Source organism: Neopsephotus bourkii, unplaced genomic scaffold, assembly GCF_033783945.1.
Source record: "Neopsephotus bourkii isolate Nb327-2 ecotype Australia unplaced genomic scaffold, CSIRO-AGI_Nbou_v1 NB_1511, whole genome shotgun sequence".
Taxonomy (NCBI): domain Eukaryota; kingdom Metazoa; phylum Chordata; class Aves; order Psittaciformes; family Psittacidae; genus Neopsephotus; species Neopsephotus bourkii.
In genome coordinates this window covers 839,702-864,249 of record NW_026901987.1, presented here as the reverse complement: position 1 = coordinate 864,249, position 24,548 = coordinate 839,702, and the positions used below count along the sequence as shown (strand labels likewise).

Here is a 24,548-nt window from a genome sequence, read left to right as displayed (position 1 = left end):
TATTTAATGTATAATATATAGTTATTAATTACATAAAGTTAATAATTCAGCCTCTTCATGGACTGATAGGTGAGTGAAATTACATATTTTGGCCTTCTTACATTCCATTCTGGACCCTTTGCTCTAGAGAAAAAGACTCTACTTTCAAAAATAGTTCTGTAGATCAGTGCTATTGTTCAGTCCAATAGTAAGAGGATGAATTGGGTATAGAGAATCGAATTGAAAGTAATTTCAAGCTACACTATGATGTTATAATAACAGCAGCAGCAGAGAAAGCTTTTTGCATTCTTTTACATCAGTATTGTAACTAAAGGTACCCTTGAAGAACAGGAAAATAGAGAAAGGGAAGTAGGTATTTCTTCTTTGTAATTCTATGGTTGTAGCTAGTCTTGGGAGAAAGATGAAGGGGTTTTTTTGTAATAACAGAATCAAGATTACATGCTTACGTGATATGGTAAGTTTGGAGCATACCAGACACCCAGTCTGTTAAGTGCAGAGCTCAATACTGTCCAGCAATATTTAGAGATTCAGGACTTGATGTTCCCTATTTACTGTCACGGTTAACAGCAGTTGTTGAATTTTGAATACTTGCTTAACTTCCTGGTATGAGGTTACCTGACTGTGATGGGAGTTTTGTATACTCACCAACTATATACTTGTGAGAGTACAAGAGGACTTTAAAAAGTGTTTTTTGTATTAATATACTTTTCAGTATGTATATGCACATACATGTCTGTTTTTATCACTGTTGTATGGGACACTTTATGGCACCTTTCAAATGTGCTGCCTTTCTTTTCCTGCTCAGAATACTACTTCTTTTAGTTGCAAGTAGTTCATCCGATTGCTTTTCCTCTTACTTTTGAATACAGATCATACAAAACCAGAAAACTGTTGGAATGAGAGACTACCTGCAACTGAATAATCATAATAATACCACCAATTTTGTCTCCTTACTAGGGAATTTTATAGCAAATCTCAAAGCTGCACTGGGACATGAAGTAATCAGAATGAATTACCTTGGTGACTGGGGCATGCAATTCGGTATGTTTTAATACCTGTTTTCCTGTTCTCTTTTCTACTGTATATTATGGTCTAGATTTCCAGACTTAGGTTTTGCAGGTCCTTTGAATTCACTCCAGGCTCGTAAAGAGTAATACTGTGTTTCCTTGCGTGTACTGTAGAGTTAATCTCCTTAAAGTAGGAACGAAACAATCCAGACTGATTGCTCAGCAGTATGACCTATACTACTGTACAAGAAATAACAGGAGGAAATTTGTCCTCTGTCCCTCAGCAGCTCCTCTCTCAGATTACATATATGTAATTTGGGGTTTATTTTTAAAGGGCAGTATAAATATTTTCTGAGTGTGCTGGTTAGACCTTTGGAGCTCTCACAGCTCAGCAGACTTCTGTTGCTGCCTCCAGACAAAATGTGTACATATTACCATAGCTGTTGCCTGTCTGCTGTGATACTGTCTTATTCAGATTTTGCATGTGGAAGAGCTGTAGAAGAGTAAGCTTGCTAATTTACTTATGCCACACCTCTACACACAACAGTAGAATAATTGGAACAAAATGTATGGTTTATATTAGGTTGTCTTTGTGTTTATGTTTTCTTTATCTGTTTTTTTTTGTTGTTGTTGTTCCCTCTAGAAACTAATTCATTATTCATAGAGCATAATTACCTCCCACAGCAACTGTATTTTGGCAGGTTGAGGCTTGGGGAGTTTGTATGTTTAAAGATACACCAACACTTCCCCCAGGATATTCAGTTTTCCTTTAAAATGTAGCAATAGAGGGGTGGGTATATGCAATTGAATAGGCCCTAGAAGACTACTGATCTTGCATGCATATGCATTTGCATGCACACACATGCACACTCCCACCTCATCTGAAATGCCCATCAAATAAGTGACGACTGAAAAATCCTCTCATGTGCAGCCTAGCATAGCTTGGTATTTATTGCCTGGCCAGAGATCATTTATGTCTGACTGCTGGATCTCTAAATACGCCTCTTATATGACAGTTGATTAATCCCTAGAATTCACAACTTCATTGATTTCTGTTGTTAATCTTGCATTTTGAACTGATCCACAATCTCTTCTCCTTTTCCAGTTTGCCTCCAAAAGCTGGTTTTGACATATCTGTAGGCATTAAAGGCTGTCATACCCACTTCCTCATTTTTGAAAGCTGGGACACCTGTGAACACTATAAAACTCCCCCATGTCTTTTGCAGTAGGTTCTGAAAACAGTGTCCGCATGTTTATTTTTAAATAGCAAATACAAAGTGCAGTATGTACCAAGTGGCCACTTTCACTCGTTCCAGCCCAGTTTCACTGGTACTGCTGTTCATGGGGATGTTAATGAATCTGTTTTATGAACAGAGCTGGGTAAAAATTTAGCATAAATACCCTACATCTACCCTATGTATTCAGGTTTGTCAGCATAGATAACCTAACTGAAATATATTCAGTTCCACCTATTCTCCTTCAAGAGTAAATTCCTTGGATTTAGACAGTAGAGAATAACATGACTGAGAGCAGCAACAGAGTATTTTTTCCTTTGTTCATTTATTTCCTCCACAACTCATCCTTTTCGATTCTGTTTCTGATCAAGCAGTAGTTTTTAGCAGAGCTTTGCTTCACTTAGGATTTGTTTCATAGGAATTGAATGCAGAATGACTTCTTCTAAAATTCAGCAAATTTAATCATTGCGTATTTCTTTCATTTTTGCCCTTTAGGCATGATTTTATGGCTATGCTGTTGTATAACGAATGTGGCAATGACAATTAAGCAATGAAATGCAATGTGGTTAAAGGGCTTTTCAGCTGACCTCATTTATTCTGCCTTTGAAAAATTGCACTCCTAAAATCTGAATATCAGGAATTTCATGTGTTTTCATACAAGGTTTCCTGAAGGTATAAAGATCACGATGCCTGCTATTTACGTGTGTACCTGTTGTGCAGCACACAACTGTTAGAATAATTCTTTTGACCTGGTAGTTTCAAGTGTTTCTTTTACAATGGGGGCTCTTTATTTGGGCTGGCTCAGCTCACATATATGACAGGTTTTATAACGAGTAATATAGTCATGCTTCACAAAATTGTAGCATAGCATTATTAATATAATGTTCCTTTCCCGGAAGCAGTGCTGTCATTAATGATCTGTCAGCATTTCTGTTACAACTCCTATTGTCAAAGATTTTAAAATGTAATAATTGAAAATGTATTTTGCTGAAACATGGCAGAGAAGTCCTCAACCTTTAGGAAGTTTTGGGGCAAGTTTCCTAAGGTAACGAATCTTATGCAGTCATACTATCTGTCCATCTGTCTTCCTGTCACTCTCTCCTAATAGATGTTGAACCCATTGGCCAACTTCAGCCAGATCTGACAAAGAAAAATGTCTCGGAGAACAAATTTCTTCTGGTATTGTGACAGTTGGCAGCCGAGTAGGGGTAGAAATACAATGTAATGCCTTCTGGGAGAGAAAGTTAACTTCTGTGTTTAGCCTGCCGGCTAACCAGTCAGCACATCTAAGTCGGAATCAGTCCCAACACATGCTGCATCTTGCCAATAATTGGCAAGTATAATGAGAGCTGGGGATAGTTTGGGGAAGACAGGAATGTGTGGAAAGATGTGTTTGGGTAGAATAAAAACTGTCAGGCTTGCTAGGTGCTGGAGTGTGAAGCCAGAACTTAAAAGTGGAATGTGTAGGTATGCTAATATCCAAGAGACATCATTAGGAAATCAAGCTCTCATTGCTCATAGAACAAGTTGTCCTTAAAGAAGTTCCCTTTAAATAGGATTAGACTAATCTTATTTGCTAAACCCTAACATGTTTTTTCTTACCTAAGTCTGGCACAGCTCCTACTGCACTCAGTGTTTCCAAGAGGGAAGTTCTTGAGACAGTGCTGCTTGTTTAGTTGCAGAGTGGTTTTCAAAGCATACCTATTCCTCAGATGCTGTTTTCACATCAGTCCTGGTCCTTGTCAGCTCAAAGGAATGAGCTGCTTAAAAGCAGCCTCAGATAATCTTAGGAGGCTGCAGGGTTAATATTGCTGGATTATTGAAGGAGTTAATGAGCTCTTTTGATTTAGATTGTGATTTAGGTTTGTTGCCCTTTCAGATGGCTTTCAAAAAGCGCTGAAATCAAATTGGATATATGGAAAGAGCTGCATATTCTCAGCATTCAGCAAAAAGTTCCCTTAAAAATACTGCATGTGTGGTATGTGGGATACCATGCTGTGTCCCAGGATCGTCCTTGAAATGATAATACTATTAAGGGAGGAAGCAAAACAAGGAGTTTTGAGGATGTTCTGTTACTGGACAGTTGCCACTGTATTGCTTCTCACTTATTTACTGTGTGAAACATAGTTGTCTCTGCAAGTCCAGAAACATAAATTCCATTTATGAGGAACTGAAAAATCAACATAGTATTTCTTACTAGTTTCTAGCTACTACAGTTTCAGGGGTTTATCATGCAGTGGAAGAAAGGTTATGCTTTTGATTTGTTGTGGGGTTTGTTGTTATTGGTTTTGTTGTTTTTTTTCTAGCGTACACCATCATATTGTTCAAAAAAGGCATTTGTTTTATTATGTACAGTTGTTAAGACTAGACTTCAACAAAACAATACTCTGGGCTGTTGTCTAACTCTGTATTTAATTATAATTCAAGGTTTGTTGGGTGTTGGTTTCCAGTGCTTTGGCAACAAAGAAAAGCTAAAATCCAGTCCTTTGCAACATCTTTTTGAGGTAAGTTCAACTAGGCATTTCAGAGGATGGTTCATTTAATTGTCAGTTTTGTATAGAATGCTGTGCAGGGTCAGAATGAGACTCACGTTGGATTTAAACAACCTTACTTGAAGGGCCAGTGCTAGCTTGGGCCATGGCAGGAGAGAGTTTTCACTTCGCCATGGCAGCAGAGATAGGGTTCATTAGGCTGAAAATTACCTCCCATAAAGGAGGTAATCATATGGGTACTTGGGTTGCATTGATTGCTGCTACTACCAGCTGGCTTGACTGCTCTCAGCCATCTTAACTGGGTTTAGGGAGCCACTGAGTTCACTGGGGTGACTGCAGTGGAAATGGAGTCTCACATCAGATGCTGTAGTATGTGGTTACCAAAGTTGCATGTATGGTGTAAAAATCCTCTTCTTGTTAGTGTTTTTAGAATACATAATACTTAATTTCCATTGCTCAGTACACAATTCACTGTCACTGGGCAAAAGGATCTTTTGAGCATTTTGTATCTAAGATGGAGCCTTAGCTGGAGAAGGATTGTCATTCTGGAATACTGTGCTGGCTCTGCAGAATGCTCTTCTTTCTTCCGTCAGTGTGAAAGAGCCAGAAGGATTAGGAGATGCCGTTTCTGCTGACAAGCATTCAGGGAATGCCTTCCAGCTGTAGGGAGAACTGTTTCATTTCAAGAGGTTGTTCTTTTGGTTGCCCACAATGCCCACCAGCATATATTTCTCAAATATACCTAATTTCTAACTGTTCAGCTGCATTCCTATTTTGTATAAAATACCAAGATGTTTCAAAGTGCTGGGTTTTTTCAGCTTTTGTGTGAAATTAGTTTTCCTGAAGTTCATTTGAAAAGAAAATTTCCACATTTCTCATATAAATAAATGTATAGGCAAATGCACCTTTTCAAAGAGCTTTGCTCCTTTTATTTTGGTCAAGCCAGATGCAAATGTGCCTTTTGCATTATTTTTGCTTTATAACAGCAAAGACTTGAGGCAGGGGGGTATTAGAATGTACAAAGCTACTGAGCAAGGGTTAAATTTCCCCTTTAAATTTCTTTCTTGTGGCAGAACTAAGCAAACGTTAATCTTTGAGGCTTGTCAGCAGAACTGCCTCTAAATCTCTTAAGTCTTGGGGCATAAAAGGAAGGGGAAAAGTTCAAGAGTTTTGCTGTGGAAGCTTTTCCTTTTCTTTCTTTTTTTCCTTTAATAGGCAGAACCCACTCGAGCAAGGTATTGTTGGCAAACTCCTTGTCTGAACATTGCAGGAGTGAAGTTTTTAGGATTATTTAGTTTTTATCAAGATTGTAAGGATTTGGGGATCAAAACTCTAACAAAGACTTAAAAGTTAAACAGCAGTGAACTGTCTGGGTCAAAATACATGATGTAACCACTAGTTAGTTTAATTGCTTTCACACAGTACTTTTAAAACCACTTCCGTGGGCGTTCAAGATGCTACATATGGAAAGGAAGGAATTGTTGTCTGGGTAAATATTTGGCCTTTAGATATAAAGGAGTGTGTTAATGAACAGCAGAGCCCAATTTGCTGTACAGAGGCAAAGTTAGCTAATACTAGAGTTTGTAATGCTCTTAGCAAACTGACAGTGCCTTATATGTGTGTCTGGCCAAATGTTGACATTCATATGCTTGATTTGAGCCGCGGAATGGCTGAATTTTATATCAATACACACTCTCTGTTCATGAGTTAATAGACAATTTTTAAAGCTGCTGGAAATAGTTGTTGCTCATTGATAGAAGTGATTTTACTTTTGGTTGGTGTTGTATTTTTACCTGTTTTTAAAAAGTATTTTAATTAGTAAATTTTTTTCTTGGGTTTTAAGTGGGGCTTAAAGTCTTGTCTCACATGGTATTCTTGCATGTTGTTGAATTGTGTTGGTATGGAAATCATAATGTGGACCTGCTTTGATAACGTTCTTGCATATCAAACATTAGGACAAGTACAATGTTTCACCTTGAAGGATGAAGCTCGCTTACTCTCACGATGTCTAATACATTACTGTTATTGTATCTGAAGTAGAGAAATTATACTAGCAGGGTATATGTATATTTATGAGCATGTGTTAGTATGGGTGTAGAGCACCATAAGTAAGTGGCTTTTGGATCAGAACTGGGTTTCTAGCTAGGACTTTGCTGCTTCAGCTGCCATCTCACTTTTAGGTAGTACAGTTGTTATAAATATCAACTCTGTGGTCCTCTGAGGAAAAGTCTCTAATTTAAAAATCTGTGATGGTTCCCTTTCATGCATAAATTAGTTCTTCCGTGTTCTGCTGCTGCAGTTGTTTCAAGGTGATGAAGAGGACAATAGCAACAGCAATAAGGAATTTTTATGACATTATTCTTGTTTCATGATAAGCTGCACATTTTCCTACTGGAGTTTGGACTACTCATTTGTCCTTTAAATGGGAAATGTATTGCTTTAAGATGTCTTTAAAATTTTGACATTACAAATGTCATCTTTAAATGAATTTGTATTGTTCTTGTAGAACTTTGCATATATTTACTGGAGGAGAGGATTATACTTCTTCAACATTTTCAGTGTCATTATATTTTAGGTGTATGTGCAGATTAACAAAGAAGCAGATGATGAAAACGTGAAAAAGCTGGCTAAGGATTTCTTTAGAAAACTGGAAGAACATGATGAGCAGACATTGTCACTTTGGAAACAATTTAGAGACTTCAGTATTGAGGAATACATCCGAATTTATAAGGTACAAGTCATCCACTGCTTTTTCTGTGTTGTTGGTAAAATGGTCTTTTGTGATCTATTGTTCCATCAATCTACTTGACAGTGCACAAGGCTGACAAGCAGTGAACTGACTTAGGAACAGAGGTTGCTGTAATGTTGTCAATTCATTGCTTTTCCAGTAAACTTTACAGTGTTGTCGGAAAGATATTTCCCAGTATTCCAGGTTATGCCTCATTCTGTTTGGGAAAAGCACAGTAGTTGATTTAACATCCAAACGGCCCATCACTTTAGTTGCTGACATGCTGGATACATTTTATTGAATGGAGTCCATTTAATTGGCCCTTTGACTAATTCTCCCTTCTTAGAAGCCCTGAAGCTGGGAGTATGGTGCTGAGCAACAAAGTAAATCAGTATTAGATAAATGTTGTTCAGTTTTGCTTTATCTTTGAAGTTAGCAGCAACGCACTAACCCTAACTGTTTACATGCAATAAATTTTATTAGGAGATAACTGTTTTCACATTTCTGATCTAATGTTATAATGCAGAGCTGTGTATGTTGCGTAAGAAATTATAGCAGCAGCAGTTTACAGTAGTAATCAGCACATAAATTACCTGCAGGTTGAGTTGAGCTAATATACAGCCATCTGTTGCATACTGTAATCTCAAGAATGAAGCCAGTGTCCACTGTTTTGTGGTAGATACTTGTGCCACTGCCCATAAAATTAATCTTATGAGAATTCGGGAAACAGGAGCGAGAACACCTTCTGTCACTGAATCCAGTTTCTTAGTATTAATACTATATAGTCTTACTCAAGAGCCAGCTGAATCTGTCTGAAAACAAGTGCATGTTTTTCTTTCCCACATTCTTGCTATGAAATTCTGGAATGGGTGCCCAGTTTTAATGGGCTTAGACACTTTTCCTAACTTGCAGCTCCAAAGAGCTTGTGACTTGTTTTATACCACTTCTTTCTTTTAGTATTATTATTTATATAAAACGGCACTTTTCCATTTCCTTCCTCTTGATATATTTGTGGAAATTGGTCCTGTCTTCTTTCATCCTTGATTGTAAAGAGAGAAGTGGTGAGCCCCTTCCTCAGTAATCCAGATTGCTTGGCTATGCTTTAATTTCTTCCCTGAAGCATATCACTGGGTTCATGCCAACTACTGTAAGTTAAGATCCCCTAAGTGAGAGCTCCTCGGTAATCCTAGTGGACATCTGACCTGACAGGTTAAGGGGGTACTGGGCTGTGTATGCAGCTACATCATGATGATCACTCCTCACTGATCACATAATGGCTGGCCCAGCTGGATCTTTCCCAACTCCGTTCAAACTAGTAAGTAACAAGCTATTGGACTGACAGCTTTGTTGCCCTCAGTCAAGCAACTTGTCTTTTGTACTACTATATTTCAGACAGTTTTGACAGTTAAGGTCATCCTATCTCTCCTAGGTGTACCCTCAGCATTCCTAGTAACGGTGATGTCTGTATGCTCAGCAGTGCTTGTGAGCAGCTTCTGCTTTGTAAAATGTCTGTCAGCATCTTTTTAAAATAAGACTGGTTTCATGTCTAAGCAGTCCAGTGGTCTGCCTCCAGCACAGCAAGTTAGAGACCTGCCTCAGAATTTTTGCACTGATTGCTGTATCCAGTTTATGCCTAATTTCTCATGAACATTATATCCAACACCATTTATTCAACTGAGGGAGATTAATTCTAATGCTGAAATGAATTAAATCAAAACCCAAACATCCTTTCCTTTTGGCCAGTGAAGCGACATTTCCTGGAATAAAATTGATCTTTGCACTCTGTGTGAGCTGTGACACAGACCTTCATCTGACATAATTTGAAGAAATTATTAGCCTTGTTCTTAACAATGTCACCCTTCTTTGATGTTCTTGGAACTCTGCAGCGTCTAGGAGTGCACTTTGATGAATATTCCGGAGAGTCATTTTACCAGGAGAAGTCCCAGGAAGTTCTAAAGATGTTGGAGGATAAAGGACTCCTTCAGAAAACAGTGTATGAACTCATTATTCCATGTATTGGTGTAGTTTACTTAACGTCTCAGTTGCATTTCACATGAGATATTGATGAGTGAGGTACCTAATCTAAGAGGTAGAGTTTTCTTTAGATGGTTTTGGTAGCTGTTCTAGTGGAACACCAATAGGATTTGTGCAGTTAGTGAAAAATTAAGTTTGAATTTTCTGTGGCTAGCACAGAAGCCTGCCCATGGTAAAGCAGGTACAAAGACAGCGTTCAACTCCTAATGGCCTTTTAGGCTGTTAATCAGTTTGGTAGCTGCATGTGCCATTTAACAAGCAGAGTTAGGCAAGATTCTTGCCTTGAAGGAGCTGCCTGGCTGAACTGGGACAGAAGCTGTAGTCATGGAATCCACCAGAATGTGGGCAGGCTGCTCTCTGGCACCCACAGTGGTGACAACAAACCCAGAGGAATGGTTTCCAAAAAGACTTAAAGGAGATGGTCATTCGAAGAAAAGAATGAGATTGTCGGGGACGGGGGGTGTTCCATGGCAATAGTCTTTGTTTTGGTTGCCTTACCTGAACTTAACCTGCATATTGGATCTGGCTTGCAGTTACTTCTGTGTTTTCTCTCAACTTACAGCAAAGGAACAGGAGTTGTGGATCTTTCCGAAAAGAAAGACCTCTCGTTGTTTTCCACCGTCATGCGTAGTGATGGGACATCTCTTTATATCACAAGGCAAGTAAGCCCATCTGTGTTTATTGCCACTGAGCTTTTGTATGCGAGTACATTTGTAGCTGATAGTACAGATTTTGAAGCTTTTTATTTCTGGGATGGAACACCTTTGCTAATGAGTAATTGTAACTGGAACTAGAAATGTAACTGTGATGGGACAAAAATGGCTCAGGAAAAACAACTGCTTTTAAATATTTTTCCTCCTCTCAAGCAGTCTGTTAGTAAATCTCCTCTTTCTCCATACTTTCTCCAGCTACTGACATTGAAAACAAAGCTGGGATCTCTTCATCTAATAAATACCTGCCAAATAATTAAGATTTTAGAAAGATCTTTGCTTGAAATGTTTATTGAAAGTGTGATGCAGAAGAAAATGGCTTGTTCAGCCATGTCTTCATTGATTGAGTAGACCATCAACAGTGTAACATCAATTTTAGCACTGTTTTTCTTGCCTTCTCATCAGTATCAAAATTCCACTTGGGTATTTTAATATGGAAGCCTTAACAGTTTCTTTTTGCCATTAATGTAAGTAAATCATATGTCTAGCCCTCAGGGTAAAGTGTGTACAGCTTTTCAAGGCAAGGGTATTACAGAGATACTGCAGTCAATCTTGAACATTAGGGAGCTGCTGAATCCTGTAGCCTGACAGAGGCAAGGCTGCCACAGATCCATGCCCACAGGTTCAAAGAGTAGAAAGGCTGAGCACCTGTTTCCAGTAGGCACGCAAACTCATGCACATACATACACACAGCCAACCAAACAGGGCATCACAAACAAAACCACTCAGCACAGTTGGCCTCATTCTTTCCTCTCTGTCTGAGTAGAATGAAGGTCTGTTAGTGTGAAGAAATACACATGCATTTTTGTGTGTGCATATATACACACACCTATGTATGTGATATAGATTATCTACATAGGTATTGTGTGTACAGACTATATACACGATGTGTATCTCTCCAGTAGCTGAGCTTCAACACTCCAGCTGGTCTCCTTAGTTGCTGGCACCCGGGCATGTCAGCCCCAAGGACCACATCCCCACTCTAGCTGCTGGTATAGGCACAGTGGATCTCTCCTGAGCTTAGACATGCAGTCCATCCAGCAGCTGGCCCTGGATCCTCACTCTGCTGCTGCCTCGTACATATAGACACATGTGAACAGGCAGGTCTCAGTCAAGCCCCAGACTCCCCGATGCCAGTAGTTAGACTCCTGCTCATCTTTGAAAGCACACACTTAACCTGGCTGCCAGCCGTAGCAGGCTATTTCAGCTTGATTTTTATAAAAGCATGTAGGGGCAGAACAAGGGGAATGGCTTTAAACTGAAAGAGGGTAGATTTAGATCAGATGAAATTCCTTACTGTGAGGGCAGTGAGGCACTGGCACAGATTGCCCAGAGAAGCTGTGGCTGCCCCATCCATGGCAGTGTTCAAGGCCAGGTTGGATGGGGCTTTATGCAACTTGGTCTAGTGGGAAGTGTCCCTGCGCATGGCAGGAGGGGTGGAACTAGATGAGCTTTAAAGTCCCTTCCAACACAAACCATTCTATGATTCTATGTGGGTATGTGTTCCATCACTCCAGTTGTTGGTAGCAGGGATGCTTTGGTCCCTGTAACTGACCTGTGCTCAGATTTCAGTTGCTATCGCCTAATTTCACTTAGCTCCAGGCCTTTCAATTGCTGGCACTACAGATGCATGGCCTCTACGAGCTGTAGTTTGCAACTCCAGTTACTGATACTCAGATCTCCAAACACACATGAACACAGAAGAGAGACCCCCTCACCCAGGAAAAGTTTGAAATGGAGTTTAATGCAAAGACAGGACAGATGGTGCTGGTCCGGTGTAGGGCACAACCAGATGAGCATACTGATGGGCAGTTGGTTTACAAACCACTTGTCCTTATGATATCTTCTCCCTGTCTTTTCCTATATTTGGTTACTCCCCTAAGCATCCCATAAGTCTTGTGCAATTGCAAAATGCTTTTCCCTTGCATCCCATGTGTCCCGTGTCCCTTAAGCAGTAACGTCTCCCAGTCAGAAGGTGGTCTGGAGAGCTGTTCCTGGTGATCTCTGGGGCTGGTTTCAGGCTGGGACATGGGCCTAATTGCTCTCCTGTGGCAGTCCTGGGAGGGGCTAGAGCAAGGTGTTTTTTCTCTGTACTGCTTTGTGTGTGTGAAGATTAGCCAGAGAGTTTTCCAAGAGAAGGTTATTTCTCTCAGGTCCGGGTGGATTGATAATGTCGGTAGACAGACAAGAGACCAGACTTAGCTCTGCACATAAATACTTTCTTCAGTAATTTTCATAGCTAGTGGTTGACAAAAAACCTCCACCATTTCAAACCCATCATTAGGAAAGTATACATGTCCTCTTTTTTGTGTAATCCACACAGGGATACCTTTAATCAGGCAGTCCTCTCCCCAGCATAAGAGTAGATTCTTTTCCCAAGAGGCAACTAAAGTATGTTTGAGTGAAAGTGCAAATAGTTTCTTGTTACCTCTTTTCAGAGATCTGGCTGCTGCTATAGACCGAATGAATAAGCATAGCTGTGATACCATGATTTATGTGGTAAGTAATTCTAGATTGACCGAACGCTTTAGAGCTTGACTCTCCAGTAATCCAGGGGGGCTCTTGCTTGCAATGTGACTTCAGCACATGGTATTTTTGGCAGGGAAATAGGTGCCCTCACTAGCCAGCAGCTGTGCCTCAGTGTGGCAGTGTTTCTTGGTTCTGTTTCAGTTCACAATGGATGCACAAAATGGTTGAAAAATCAGCTCTGGAGTTACTCTCTATTGTAAAAATTCATTGCAATTGCTGTTAAAGAAACTTTCACTCAATTGACATTCTATATAAAATGTTGTAATTAATATTTAACAAGTGAGGAAAAGCTGTTAGTGTTACAAAGGGTTGTAAAACATTAATTTAGAAAGTAATGATACAAAATGAATCTAAAAGTCCTAGTGTCTTATCTGAAATGTAAATTTTTATGGCTTTGAACAGTGCCTTGATTTCATTATCTAGATATTGCACATAAAGTGCAGCTTAATCAATCTGGACAGAGAAGCAGTTGTAGATAGAAAATCTGGTTATATTTCTCAGTTTGATTTTTATCTGCTTTTTAATAATTCCAACAGTTATCAGTAATCATAGAATCACAGAATAGTTACTGTTAGAAAGGACCTTAAGATCATCTAGTTCCAAACTCCCTGCCATGGGCAGGGACACCTCACCCTGTGAATTCGCACACAATGTGAATGAATTGGAGGTTTATCTCCTCATTTGTGTGGAACTCTTTTTTTGCTCTAGTATTACCAAGGATCTATCACACAATGCTTTTACATCTTCTTTATCCCGGATTTAGCAAAAAATTGTATTTTGAAAACCATGTTCTTTTAGGTTAAGTCAGTTACTAATATGTTAAAAAATGCACGTTGTTTGTGGTGTGTTTGGTAATGCCCATGTATCTTCTGTGGTACAGCTTTTTCAAAGGCAATATAATGTGGCAAGTACCAGGATTCAAGGGAGGAGGAGAGATCAGTAACCATAAAATTACATACACGGGTAGTTTAACATGTGACTTTTAGTTAAGTTACATTCTTCCTTTTATTTTCAGTCTTCAGGAAGTTTCCAGTAGCTTACCATTCCCACATGTGGTCATAGAACAGGGATATTTTGGGGGGGGAGTGCTTGGGTTTGATGGGAAGTTTGTTGCGTCTCCTGACTGAAATGTTCACTGGCATCAGAGAGCAGTGTGGCTATTTAAGTGCAATGCATTAGGAGTTAAGGAGACCGTTTCCTGTGCAGTTCACATAGGTGGGTAGTTATTTGTATTGGTTATACCATGAGGTAGTAGGGACAAAGCTAGAAGGAGCAGTTAGAAAGAAAGAAAATAGTTGGGTAGGTGTCCTGCACAAATGAGGATGTGGGCTGGTGTGGAAGCAATAGTCTTGAGTTAGCTGGTTGCTTATAGTTGAATACCAGTTAACTGTTTACTTCCTTGCCTGGGCCTCTTTGATCTGCTCCCAGTCTAACCAGATATGCAGCAAAATGGGACTGTGATGCAACCAATGTGTCTGTTACTATCAATGTCTCATTCCAGCTGGGAACGATAGGTTAGCCTGTCTAGTCCTGTTTCTCTTAACCTTGCATAGGTGTTTTTATGACACTGTTAGTACTTTTATGACTTCTGGCTTCCTGAGGGCTGAAAATATGGGTCATAAAATGAGAGGGCAATAACATAAACTGTCAGGAGAGTCTGTGAGACAGAACTGTGGAACTGCCACCTGGCTGAGCTTTGCTGCTGTTCTGTGGCACTACTTTGTCCTGGGTTAGGACTTAATGGGTGTGAGAACACCAATGATTTCAGCCTTTAATAATTAAATACAAATGCATTTCAGAATCCTGGTCTTGTTACAAGGAAATTAGATAGAGGCTCTTGAGTCTTACTTCATAAGATCATCTTATTTTCATCAGATCCACTTGTTTAAAAGAACATCAAACTGGTTTCTTAGTTGTAATGCTGTAAATCAGTGCATTCAGTAATTTATATTAAAAAAAAATATGACTTGTTTCATAAAAATGCAGTGATAAAGCAAAATCCTAAAAACATTTTAAAATGGGTGACATGTCTTATTAAAGAGGCACTAAGATTCCATTGAATGTTGCACTCCAAGCAGATTGAAAGCATTTACGTATATGCAGAATTAAATATAATCCACACTGTCAGACTGCAAACTGCTCCCCTCAATAATAGTTTTTGAAAAAGTAAATTACTTTTCTAACCAGAGGCAAAATCCTGTTGCCATGGATTCCGGCTGTTGCACTTTCCAAGTCTGTCCTGTCTACATAGGTCTTAATTCTGCTTGCAGTGACTTACGAGGGCAGTTTCTGTGGTGTTATGTGTTTGTATGTTGAAAGCTAATCCTTATCAAATTTGAAGTGTTTTCTGATATGCACCTATTCCATTCCTTAGACAGATAAAACTCAAAGCAATCACTTTCAACACTTGTTCCAAATACTGAAGCTTATGGGTTATGACTGGGCAGAAAGGTATGTACTTATGAATCTTACTGGTATACTTTTGTTTTCTGTTTAAGAATGGGTGGTATGTACATTGGAATTCCAGAGTGCTCTTTTGTCCACCTAGCACTGTGCTGTAGCACACATCACGTAGACAATTTGAATGAAACTAAGCTCCAAGGTGTGCTGCTGTTGTGCAAATTATGAGCCCTAGAGTACAAGCAGACGTTTGGCCTGTAGACCCCAACTAAAGCAATAAGGAGGAAAAAAAGCTATCAGAAAACAAACCCTCAGAATTGTGTACAATGTGACACCAGCTTTCTCATTCCATACCTCTGGTCTGCTTTAACTGTGAAGCTCTGGCTGCGAAAACCAGCCCTGTCTCTCGTTTCACGGGTTTTTCTTAACTGCTTGATGTGAAAAAGAGAATCAGAGGCATTACAGCATAGCTTCTGGGGTATTGTGTGATCATATATTAAATTATTACTTCTTAAAGTATAGTGTTTTAGCAGCAATTTGAATCTGAGTTTGAGTAAAGCTTCAGGCTTGATATACTGATTGCAGAGAAATGTATCCCTGCTGTTCCTCACTGTATTTACTGGCCTTGTTAGCAATCTGAGCAAAGGTCAGTCATGGATCTGCAGACTAAATCATATTCCTCTCTGACAGACTGCACGTTTTTGTGGTTAAATATAGGATTTTAGCTTTCAGGAGTATTAGTCTGCCTCCTTTCTCAGTGCTTAAAGTTGCACTAAAATTACCCTGAGTTATGGATCCAGAGTAATGCTTGGGGTTACTGTGAGCAGGAGCAATGGAAGTTTTATTATTAGCAATGATTAATTACACTTTTAGCTTAATGTGCCCACAGTAGAATTATTATGACTCCCTTTCTAATCTTACTAACATCTGTGTTGCCACAGTAATTTGATCTGTCTGCATCCTGCCTCTCCTCAGTTGTTGCAGTTTATTGCATGGAGTCCTCTGTACTAAAGCTAGTAGCAAAAGAGGTTCTCGAGAGCACACAAATGACCAGGTTATCATAATTCTGATCATAATTTTCCCCTTATTTAATATATATGGTTGCTGAAATGTGAGTTACTGATTCTGTCACCAAGCTTCCCACGTCACAGCGCTATTTATTCAGCTGTTATTGCTATTTCCTGGTAGAGAATCCAGCTCCGAACAAACACACTGCAAACATTTCTCTTGATTAAAATGTAATTTTAGGTCCTGCTGCTTTTCACCACAGGTGCCAGCATGTGTCTTTTGGTCTAGTGCAAGGGATGAAGACTCGGAGAGGAGAAGTAATTTTCCTCGAAGATGTTTTAAATGAAGTTCGCTCAAGGATGTTACAAAACATGGCTTCTGCAAAAAGTTAGCTACTTCAGGTCTTATTAACTTCTTTTCTGTGTTGATCAAAACTGTGTCTTCTTTTCTACCCTTCACTTTTCCTGTCTCAGACTAGTGGCAGTGATATGCTCTGTGCACTTTCTGTATCTCCCACAATATAAGCAGTGTAAAAATAATCCTTTGCTACTCTGTGAACTTTCCTAAATTACAGATTTGCAAATTTTATTATCCAGTGGCATTATTCCATCACACTTTTGCACAGTGAAGGAAGTACCTGTCTTTGGGAGACAACAGTTGCTTTTTTTCTGGAGAGAGAAACTAGTCTATAGTGTGGTTGGGGCTGGAGTTCAGGGAGCAGTCAGATTTCATCCAAAGGATTTGTAGCTCTGAGAGTTTTCTCTGGCAAGACTGACTGTAGCTTGTCTGCAGCTACTGCCTTGTAATCTTCCCAGCCTCAGGACTATTTCTGGAGTCCCCAGGAGGTCACTGCTCTGCAGTCCAACCTGCTGAAGGGGATGTTTGTCTGCACCTGGGGCTGTGGCTCTAGAGCCCCTTCCTCCTGACACAGAAAAGATTCGAGCAGTTCCCAGTGAAATGCTGCCCCCTATTGTGCTTTTTGTAGCTACTGAATGTGCTGAATGAGCTGAACAGGTGAAGTAGCATGCATCTTCGTTGTTCTGCCTCCTCTTTTTTAATCCAGATAATTTTGCTTGTAGAGTGGACAAGGGGAAGGCAGGCAGCCAGAATGATACGAAGGTGACCACCCCATATTCAAACCAATTTTACTGTAGAGAGAAATGGAGCTTAGAACTTCAGTTTAAAGGTTAGTAGCATAGCTGAGTGCAAAGCAAACTTACTTAACTGATATAACAGAGGTGCAGACCCACATTCCATTGCACAACTAGTAGGCAGAAGAACAGCTAAAAGAAATAATGTGTTCCGGTGGCACTGTAGCATTAACCAGAGCTTATCCATTAGCTCCTAAATTCTACCTGTGCTTGTAGAAATTTTCCCCTTACATTTTAATTCCTGCCTTACTTCCCATTTCCTAAATTAGAAATGGTAAATCCTGAGGAAAGGCTGAGAGAATAGCCAGTCTGAGACTTCTCAGGGCTATGAACTGTCCCCACATATTTTTTCCTCTACTCCTCTCTCATGAGACCACGCCTGAAGTCCTGTGTCCAGCTCCAGGGCTGACAATTCAAGAGGGATGTGCTGAAGTAAGTCCAGAGGAGGCCACGAAGACAGTCAGAGGGCTGGAGCACCTCTCCTATGAAGACAGGCTGAGAGTTGAGCTTGTTCAGCCTGGAGAAGAGGAGGCTCTGAGGAGCCTTTGATTATATGAATGGAGCTTATGAGAAAAACAGAGAAAGACTTTATTACCAGGGCCCATAATGATAGAAAAATGGACAATAGTTTCAAACTGAGATTTAGATTGGAAGGAAGAAGTTCTGCCCTGTGAGGGTGGTGAGGCCCTGGAGCAGGTTGCCCAGAGAAGCAATGGCTGCCCCATTCCTGGCAGTGTTCAAGGCCAGGTTGGATGGGGCTTTGAGCAACCTGGTCTAGTGGGAGGTGTCCCTGCTATGGCAGGGGGTTGGAACTAGATGATCTTTAAGGTCTTTTCCAACATAAACCATTTTATGATTCAGGTCAGATTCTCTGAGTAGAAGCAATTTAAATATCTATGGTGTATGGTGTGAATACTCCCTAAATGACATCCAGATGTTCCATTAGCCATTTCTTTGACTGTTTATGCCTCCACATCAATTGGAGATGTTTTCTCTCAATTTTTAAACAAAATCTCAATTGCCCTGTCATTCTTTTCCTGATGTTAGAGATTGTCTCAGTTGTGAAGAGGAATTCAGTGTAGTCTAGCCTGTTGTAATGAATCCTTCCAACATTAAAACATGCATTACACGTACTAGGAGAAGTGGAAAAAAGTCTATCTGAAACAGCTGTATCCCAACTGTTAAGAAGGATTTATATCCTGGACTATTTGCTGTATGCATCCTGACAATTTCTCAATTGCTAGTTCACAGTTATGGAAGATCTGCTGTTTTATTAGCATCTCCAATCTGAGCAAGGGAGCCATTATGCTGCTACAGACTTGTGATTCCTTTTTCTCTGTTCCTCTTCAGCAACCAAAGAGATAGAAGACCCTATAGAGACAGCAGAGAAAGTTGGCCTTGCAGCACTAATAATCCAAGTGAGTCTGAGTTGCCTCCCGAGGTGTTTGCATCTTCTGTGAAAAGTTCAAAATGGAGATGGAGAGCCATATCCAGGTGATGTTAATTTATTCTCCCAGGACTTCCGGGGCCTTCTGTCATCTGATTATCAGTTTAGCTGGGACCGAGCTCTTCAAAGTCGTGGAGATACAGGTGTGTTCCTGCAGTACACCCATGCCAGACTCCATAGGTAAGAGGAGCATTTGTGTGCAGAAGTACAGTTTGACATATGTTTTAACCTTACTAACTGCTTGTCAATTGGTAGCGTTAACTCCTTGCCTAAATATGATACATACTTAACTCTGCAGCAGAGGTGTAAGGTTACGATAGGAATCACTGAGGCTTTCCAGAAGAGCAGACCAATTAAAATGACATTCCTACCTCATTTCCACAGGGTTGAGGTAAGTGTCCATGTACTTCTTCAGTTCTAGGAACAGCCTCTCTGTGTGCTTGATGTCAGTGATGAAGAATGGTGTCCCTAGGATTAAGGAAACTGATTTAAAAAACAAAATGCTGTACTTGTAAGATATACACATCACAGAACTTGGATATTTTAGGCTACCACTGTAGGTAGTGGGGTTTTTTTTGATCACTCTGTTATTTCTCACTGTTGTTGTAACCAACTTGTTTTGACTCGGGTCAAACACCTGATGTATTTCATTATTTCTAAAAAGAATTTCAGAAGAATCCAGTTTGAACAGTTGTATCGATTACAGTGATCTGTCAGAGCATTTCTAATGCGGACACTGATACGGGTTTTCATAAAAGCATGTATGGTACCTTACTGTATCGTGCCAAAGGAGGGTACCAACCTGGTATTCTATCTGAGGCAGTGGTAACAGAAGACAGTATTCAGGGAGAACATGCAAGCCTGATTGCTCTCTATAGTCCATTCCTCTTCTACTCCCTTATCACCTAGGTATTGACGGTGCTGAGGTATCCTTACTGGGGTATTGGTGGCCTCCCTAGTGTTTTCAGCATCAGCTTCTGGACCATGCAGATCTCTAATCCTGTTGATCCTGAATGGCTGGCACAAATTTTGTTATCTTGGGTTGAAGTCGGCCAGTCTGTCTCAGTGTTCTATTCAGCTTGAGCAGAAGATGCCTACCCTTTTTCCTTTAAAAATAAAAATTACTGTTTTTCTTGTCCAGCTTTGCTAACAAGAGCTTCTCATCCAGTATTTTTTTTTCTTGCATTTTAGTTTAGAACAGATACATGGGAATAAGCAGCCAACTGACGTTAATGTGGCGTGCTTACAAGAGCCAGATGCCATCTCTGTTCTTCAGCATCTTCTCAGGTTTGTCTAGTTTTCTTTCCAAATACCAGGGACAAGATACCATTGTCCCTGAGACAGTGCAGAGGTTCCCCTGATTTTTGTCTCTCACATCTGTAGCACAATGCTGTGAAGGCAGGGATCTTCCCTGTTTGAACAGTGCCCACCTGGGACGGGCTGACCAAGATGAGCTGCTGAACGCACAGGCAAGAGATGTTGTAGCTTACTAACCAAGGGAATGATGAGTGCTCCCTCCCTCCTGCCCATAGCTCTTATATGACCACTGAGCCCTCACTGTCAGAGCTCACTCCCAGTTTTGCTGCAGCTTGCCTTTAAAAGAGGAAGAGGCTGAGGAGGGGAAGTTCAGCTGTGGTGTGCTGGCAGGAATAGAATCATAGAATGGTTTGGGTTGGAAAGGACCTTGATATCATGTAGTTCCAACCTCCCTGCCATGGGCAGGGATGCCTCACATTAAACCGTGTTGCCCAAGGCTCTGTCCAACCTGACCTTGAACTCCAGTGATGGAGCATTTACCACTTTGGTCAATTTGTTCCACAGCCTCACCACTCTCATGGTAAAGAACTTCTGCCTTATGACTTGTTACCAGTCTCCAGCTGGACATTGAGCCATTGAACACAACTCTTTGCATGTGGCCATCCAGCCAATTCTTTATCCACTGGGTGGTCCATCCGTCAGATTGATGTCTCTCCAGTTTAGAGACAAGGATGTCGTGTGGGACAGTGTCACACGCTTTGGACAAGTCCAGGTAGATGACATCAACTGCTCTACCCCTGTCCGTCAGTTCTGTAGCCCCATCATAGAAGGCCACCAAATTGGTCAGGCAGGATTTCCCCTTAGCAAAGCCATGCTGGCTGTCACCAAGCACCTCATTTTTCATGTACCATAGTATGATTTCCAGGAGAATCTGTTCCAAGATTTTGCCAGGCACAGAGGTGAGACTGACTGGTCTGTAATTCCCCGGGTCATCCATTTTCCCCTTCTTTAAAATGGGGGTTATATTTCCCTTTTTCCAGTCATCAGGAACTTCACCTGACTGCCATGATTTTTCAAATATGATGGACAGTGGCTTAGCAACTTCATCCACCAGCTCCTTCAGGACCCGCGGATGGATTTCATCAGGTCCCATGGACTTGTGCATGTTCAGGTTCTTAAGATGATCTCAAACCTGATTCTCCCCTACAGTGGGTGTAAGGTCTTCATTCTCACAGATGGGCCTGAAAGCTGAGCAAAGAAGTCCACTCCTGACTTTTTAATTGGAAATCTATTCAGCCCCAGAAGTGCTGGTAGCTTTTTGCAGGCTGGGAAAAAGAGGCTATGTACAAGTGGACATCAGAACACATGAAGGAAAAAAAAAATGGATCTCCATCACTCTGCCTGTATAATCCAGTTTAATATCATCTTGCAAAAGTTGATTTTATTCCAGGACTATGTAAACCCACTTTGGTTTTGTATTTTCTAATGCCGCAAGCTAAAGGGAATCCTTTAGCCATTTAAAATTCTAATCTGCGTTTAGTAAAAGCAACATCCTCTAAGGGATGATTTTTATTGCCTTGTTTATTTAATAGGTATTTTTTTGCTCCTAGGAACTTACAGTTAGTGTTGAAATGTAAAACCAGAAACAGTGTTCCAGCAGCAAATACAATTCTTGTGTTCTATTTGCTCTAGCCTGCCTTCTTGAGCTCTGCCATCTACAGTGCTTGCATGATGAGAAGCAGAAGTGATCTCCTTCAGTAACTGAATGAGGAAGAAATAATCAATTCTGGACTAATTAAATGGCTTAGGTCTGGTTGGGAAGATTGTTCATGTCAACTCTGCAGTTGTATTTGTTTTTACTTAAGCTGTCTGATGAGCCTTTTATCTGAGTACACCTTCCAATTCCTTTAACACCAGACAACCCTCTACTTTCTTCACAGGTATGATGAGGTTCTGTATCAGTCTTCTCAGGATCTGCAACCCAAGCACATCGTCAGCTACCTCCTCACACTTAGGTAAGGTGATTGCTGATACTGGCTGTCTATCTCTGGTAAGGACAGGTGTTCCTGAGCTGGCTCTGCAACCCTCACATCTTCACTGCTTTGAAGAGCAAAAGCAGTGGGAAGATATAAATCTGTGGGACAGTTGCTCTGGAGCAGGTAAGGTATGAAGTAGGATAGCAAATAACATAACAGAGATTGAGGCTGGAACCAGGAACAAAGGAGGGAGAAACTAAATGCTTTCAACAAAAAAGGATCACATTGCTGTAACTCACTGTCTGAACCCAAAATCCCAGTGGACTAATCCTGTCTTAAAGAGCAGATCTGAGTGATAATAATGCTCTCAAAGCTCAAAATTTCAGCTAGGAAATTCTGTCAAAACCCCTTTAACCACTGATCTCAGCCCATGTGTTGAGATGGATGAAGCATATAAGTTATGCCATATAAGTTATATGGCATATAACTTGCCTCCATAGGGACCTGTCTCTTTTAACAGTACTGTGAAACACTGGAGAAGACCTGGAACAAGTGGTAGGCATGTGTATGGGGAAAGCCTTAATGAATTAAGGAAAATCGCATAAGGAATCTCACACCTTGGGAATGACAGGCCATGCTTTTGAATATCTTTCGGGACCAGTTTGGGGTTTTGTGTGGGTGTGGTTGGTTGGTTTGTTTTTGTTTTGGTTTGGGGTTTGTTTTTTGGGGGGTGAAGGTGTCAGGGGTGGATCGTTTTGGGGTTCTTTTACAAGCATGAAGGTGTTGATGGCATGCCCTGATAATATGCAGACTACAGAAAACCATGCCCTCCTTCAGCCAGGTGGAGATAAGTCTCTGGCCTGCTGCAGTTGTGGCTCTTCCAGTTCTGCTGCTTTTTGTAGCTTGTAGCACTCCTCTTGTCAAGAGACTTGCTTGTTCTCAGCGTTCTCCTTGTGTTTTCCATTTCAGCCGTCTTGCAGCTGTGGCACATAAAACCCTTCCTGTGAAAGGCAGCGCCCCTGAAGTAGCACAGGTATGGCACAGCACGGGGCTGTTATGTGGTTGGGGTCTGAGTAGGGTGTCCCTTCCAAGATGAATGCTCCCTTGAGCTTTGCTGGCCTAGCTGTGTAACCACTGGGGTGAATACACACCTGCAGGCTAATCAGCAGGCAGGCTCTCCTTTGGAAAGGCAGGGACTGCTGTCACTGCTGGGTCTGCTTTGCCTGATCTTCTCAAAACACAAATCCCTGTAAGGACAACTGCTTCAAACCCAGTCAGAAGTAAACAGTTGAGCAAGTTAACTCGCTGGTGAATTTCTGATGGTTTCCTTTAGTGGTTATGTGGGAAGACAAGAGAATGAGGAGATAACTGACTCAGTCTCCTCCCTCTTGCCACCTACATATCCCAAGTATTGGAGTTCCAGCTAAAGCAGAGGCTGACAGCTGTTACTCTGCAGTACATGAAAACTATTTTCTACTCATCTCCCAGGCAATGTATGACCCCCTAACAGCTCAGTAAGTGATACACTAATTACACTGCCTCTTCCAGCTACTTCAAAAGCAAGTATGTATCTGATTTTGGTAGAAAATCACATTAAGTATTGAGCTGTGTGGTGGGGTGAAAACTTCAGTTTTTCAGTTCAATGGAATTGTTGGAGCTGTGCTCTGTATTTGAGCTTAGATGCTGTGGGTATTCCTGCCTTTGAACAGACTAAGCCAGTCCAAGCTACAAGGAAAATTTCAGTGCCTTATCCTGTAAAAAAATTGTAAACATCTTAGAGTGTGACAGCTTTTAAGAACTGTTTCTCTGAAGCAGGGTTGATGGAGCCTTTCCCCAACAGCCAGCTGTGTAACAGCTAAGACAGACATTGGTAAGGAAGAGTGAAATTTTCAAAGCAGCTCACAGTTGCTTGACAGCCTCTAACCCAGGCACAGTGAGTGGAGGTTTTCCAGCAGTATCTGCAGGCTGTAACAGCTGCTGGGGCAGGAAAGATTTTCCCTCTCTAGTCATTGCTAACTCTTCTGCAGGCAGGTCCTCTGGTTACCTTGCCCTGAGGGTACAGGGCTGGGCAGAATGCTGCTTTTCAGCTTCACCTCAAAAGGAGCCCCTGACAGAAGTGTCCCTTTATTGACCCTGCAATGGGCTATCAGCAGCAGGTATGAATTCTGCCAGTATTGGTGTGTTACTCAGATCATGTGTAGGTCCACCTTCCAGTGCTCTGCATGGATACAGAAGGATGCACAGTGTTCTCACTTCTGACAGGCTGCTCCTAACTAGTGTCCTGAGCAGCACATTCAGTTCTGTGCAGTACTGTAAACTGATGGCTCTTCTTGTTTTCCAGGCAAGGTGCTGTCTCTTTCAAGCTGCTCGCTCAGTTCTAGCCAACGGGATGAAACTTCTTGGCATCACACCTGTAACTCAAATGTAATGAAGCTGTATGCCATGTAAAGTCACGTCTCTCAGTAAAAGGTTTTTTTAAGATAGTATACTCTCCTGTGTGTCCCTGCTAATGCAGTCTGGAACCTCTGTCTCTGTTCTTGAAGGTTTATATGCTCCATCATACTGACTGCCATG

At 40.9% G+C, this 24,548-nt stretch overlaps 1 protein-coding gene across 7 annotated transcripts in view; it reads left to right on the top strand.

The window, feature by feature from the left end:
* RARS2 (arginyl-tRNA synthetase 2, mitochondrial) overlaps positions 1-24,457 on the top strand; it is a 29,748-nt gene extending 5,291 nt beyond the window's left edge. For 2 of the 7 annotated variants that reach the window (XM_061369736.1, XM_061369740.1), the window contains exons 7-20: positions 958-1,041; positions 4,670-4,746; positions 7,310-7,465; positions 9,349-9,455; positions 10,059-10,154; positions 12,645-12,705; positions 15,110-15,186; positions 16,406-16,530; positions 18,645-18,712; positions 18,812-18,921; positions 19,933-20,028; positions 21,939-22,013; positions 22,944-23,007; positions 24,316-24,457. In XM_061369736.1, coding sequence (XP_061225720.1) covers positions 958-1,041; positions 4,670-4,746; positions 7,310-7,465; positions 9,349-9,455; positions 10,059-10,154; positions 12,645-12,705; positions 15,110-15,186; positions 16,406-16,530; positions 18,645-18,712; positions 18,812-18,921; positions 19,933-20,028; positions 21,939-22,013; positions 22,944-23,007; positions 24,316-24,402 — 1,283 coding nt within the window. In that variant the 3' untranslated portion in view covers positions 24,403-24,457. Of the gene's footprint in view, positions 1-957; positions 1,042-4,669; positions 4,747-7,309; positions 7,466-9,348; positions 9,456-10,058; positions 10,155-12,644; positions 12,706-15,109; positions 15,187-16,405; positions 16,531-18,644; positions 18,713-18,788; positions 18,922-19,932; positions 20,029-21,938; positions 22,014-22,943; positions 23,008-24,315 lie in introns of those variants that run through there. The other 5 variants (XM_061369738.1, XM_061369737.1, XM_061369739.1 and 2 more) reach the window with 5 other exon arrangements.
* The last annotated feature ends 91 nt before the right edge of the window (positions 24,458-24,548 follow it).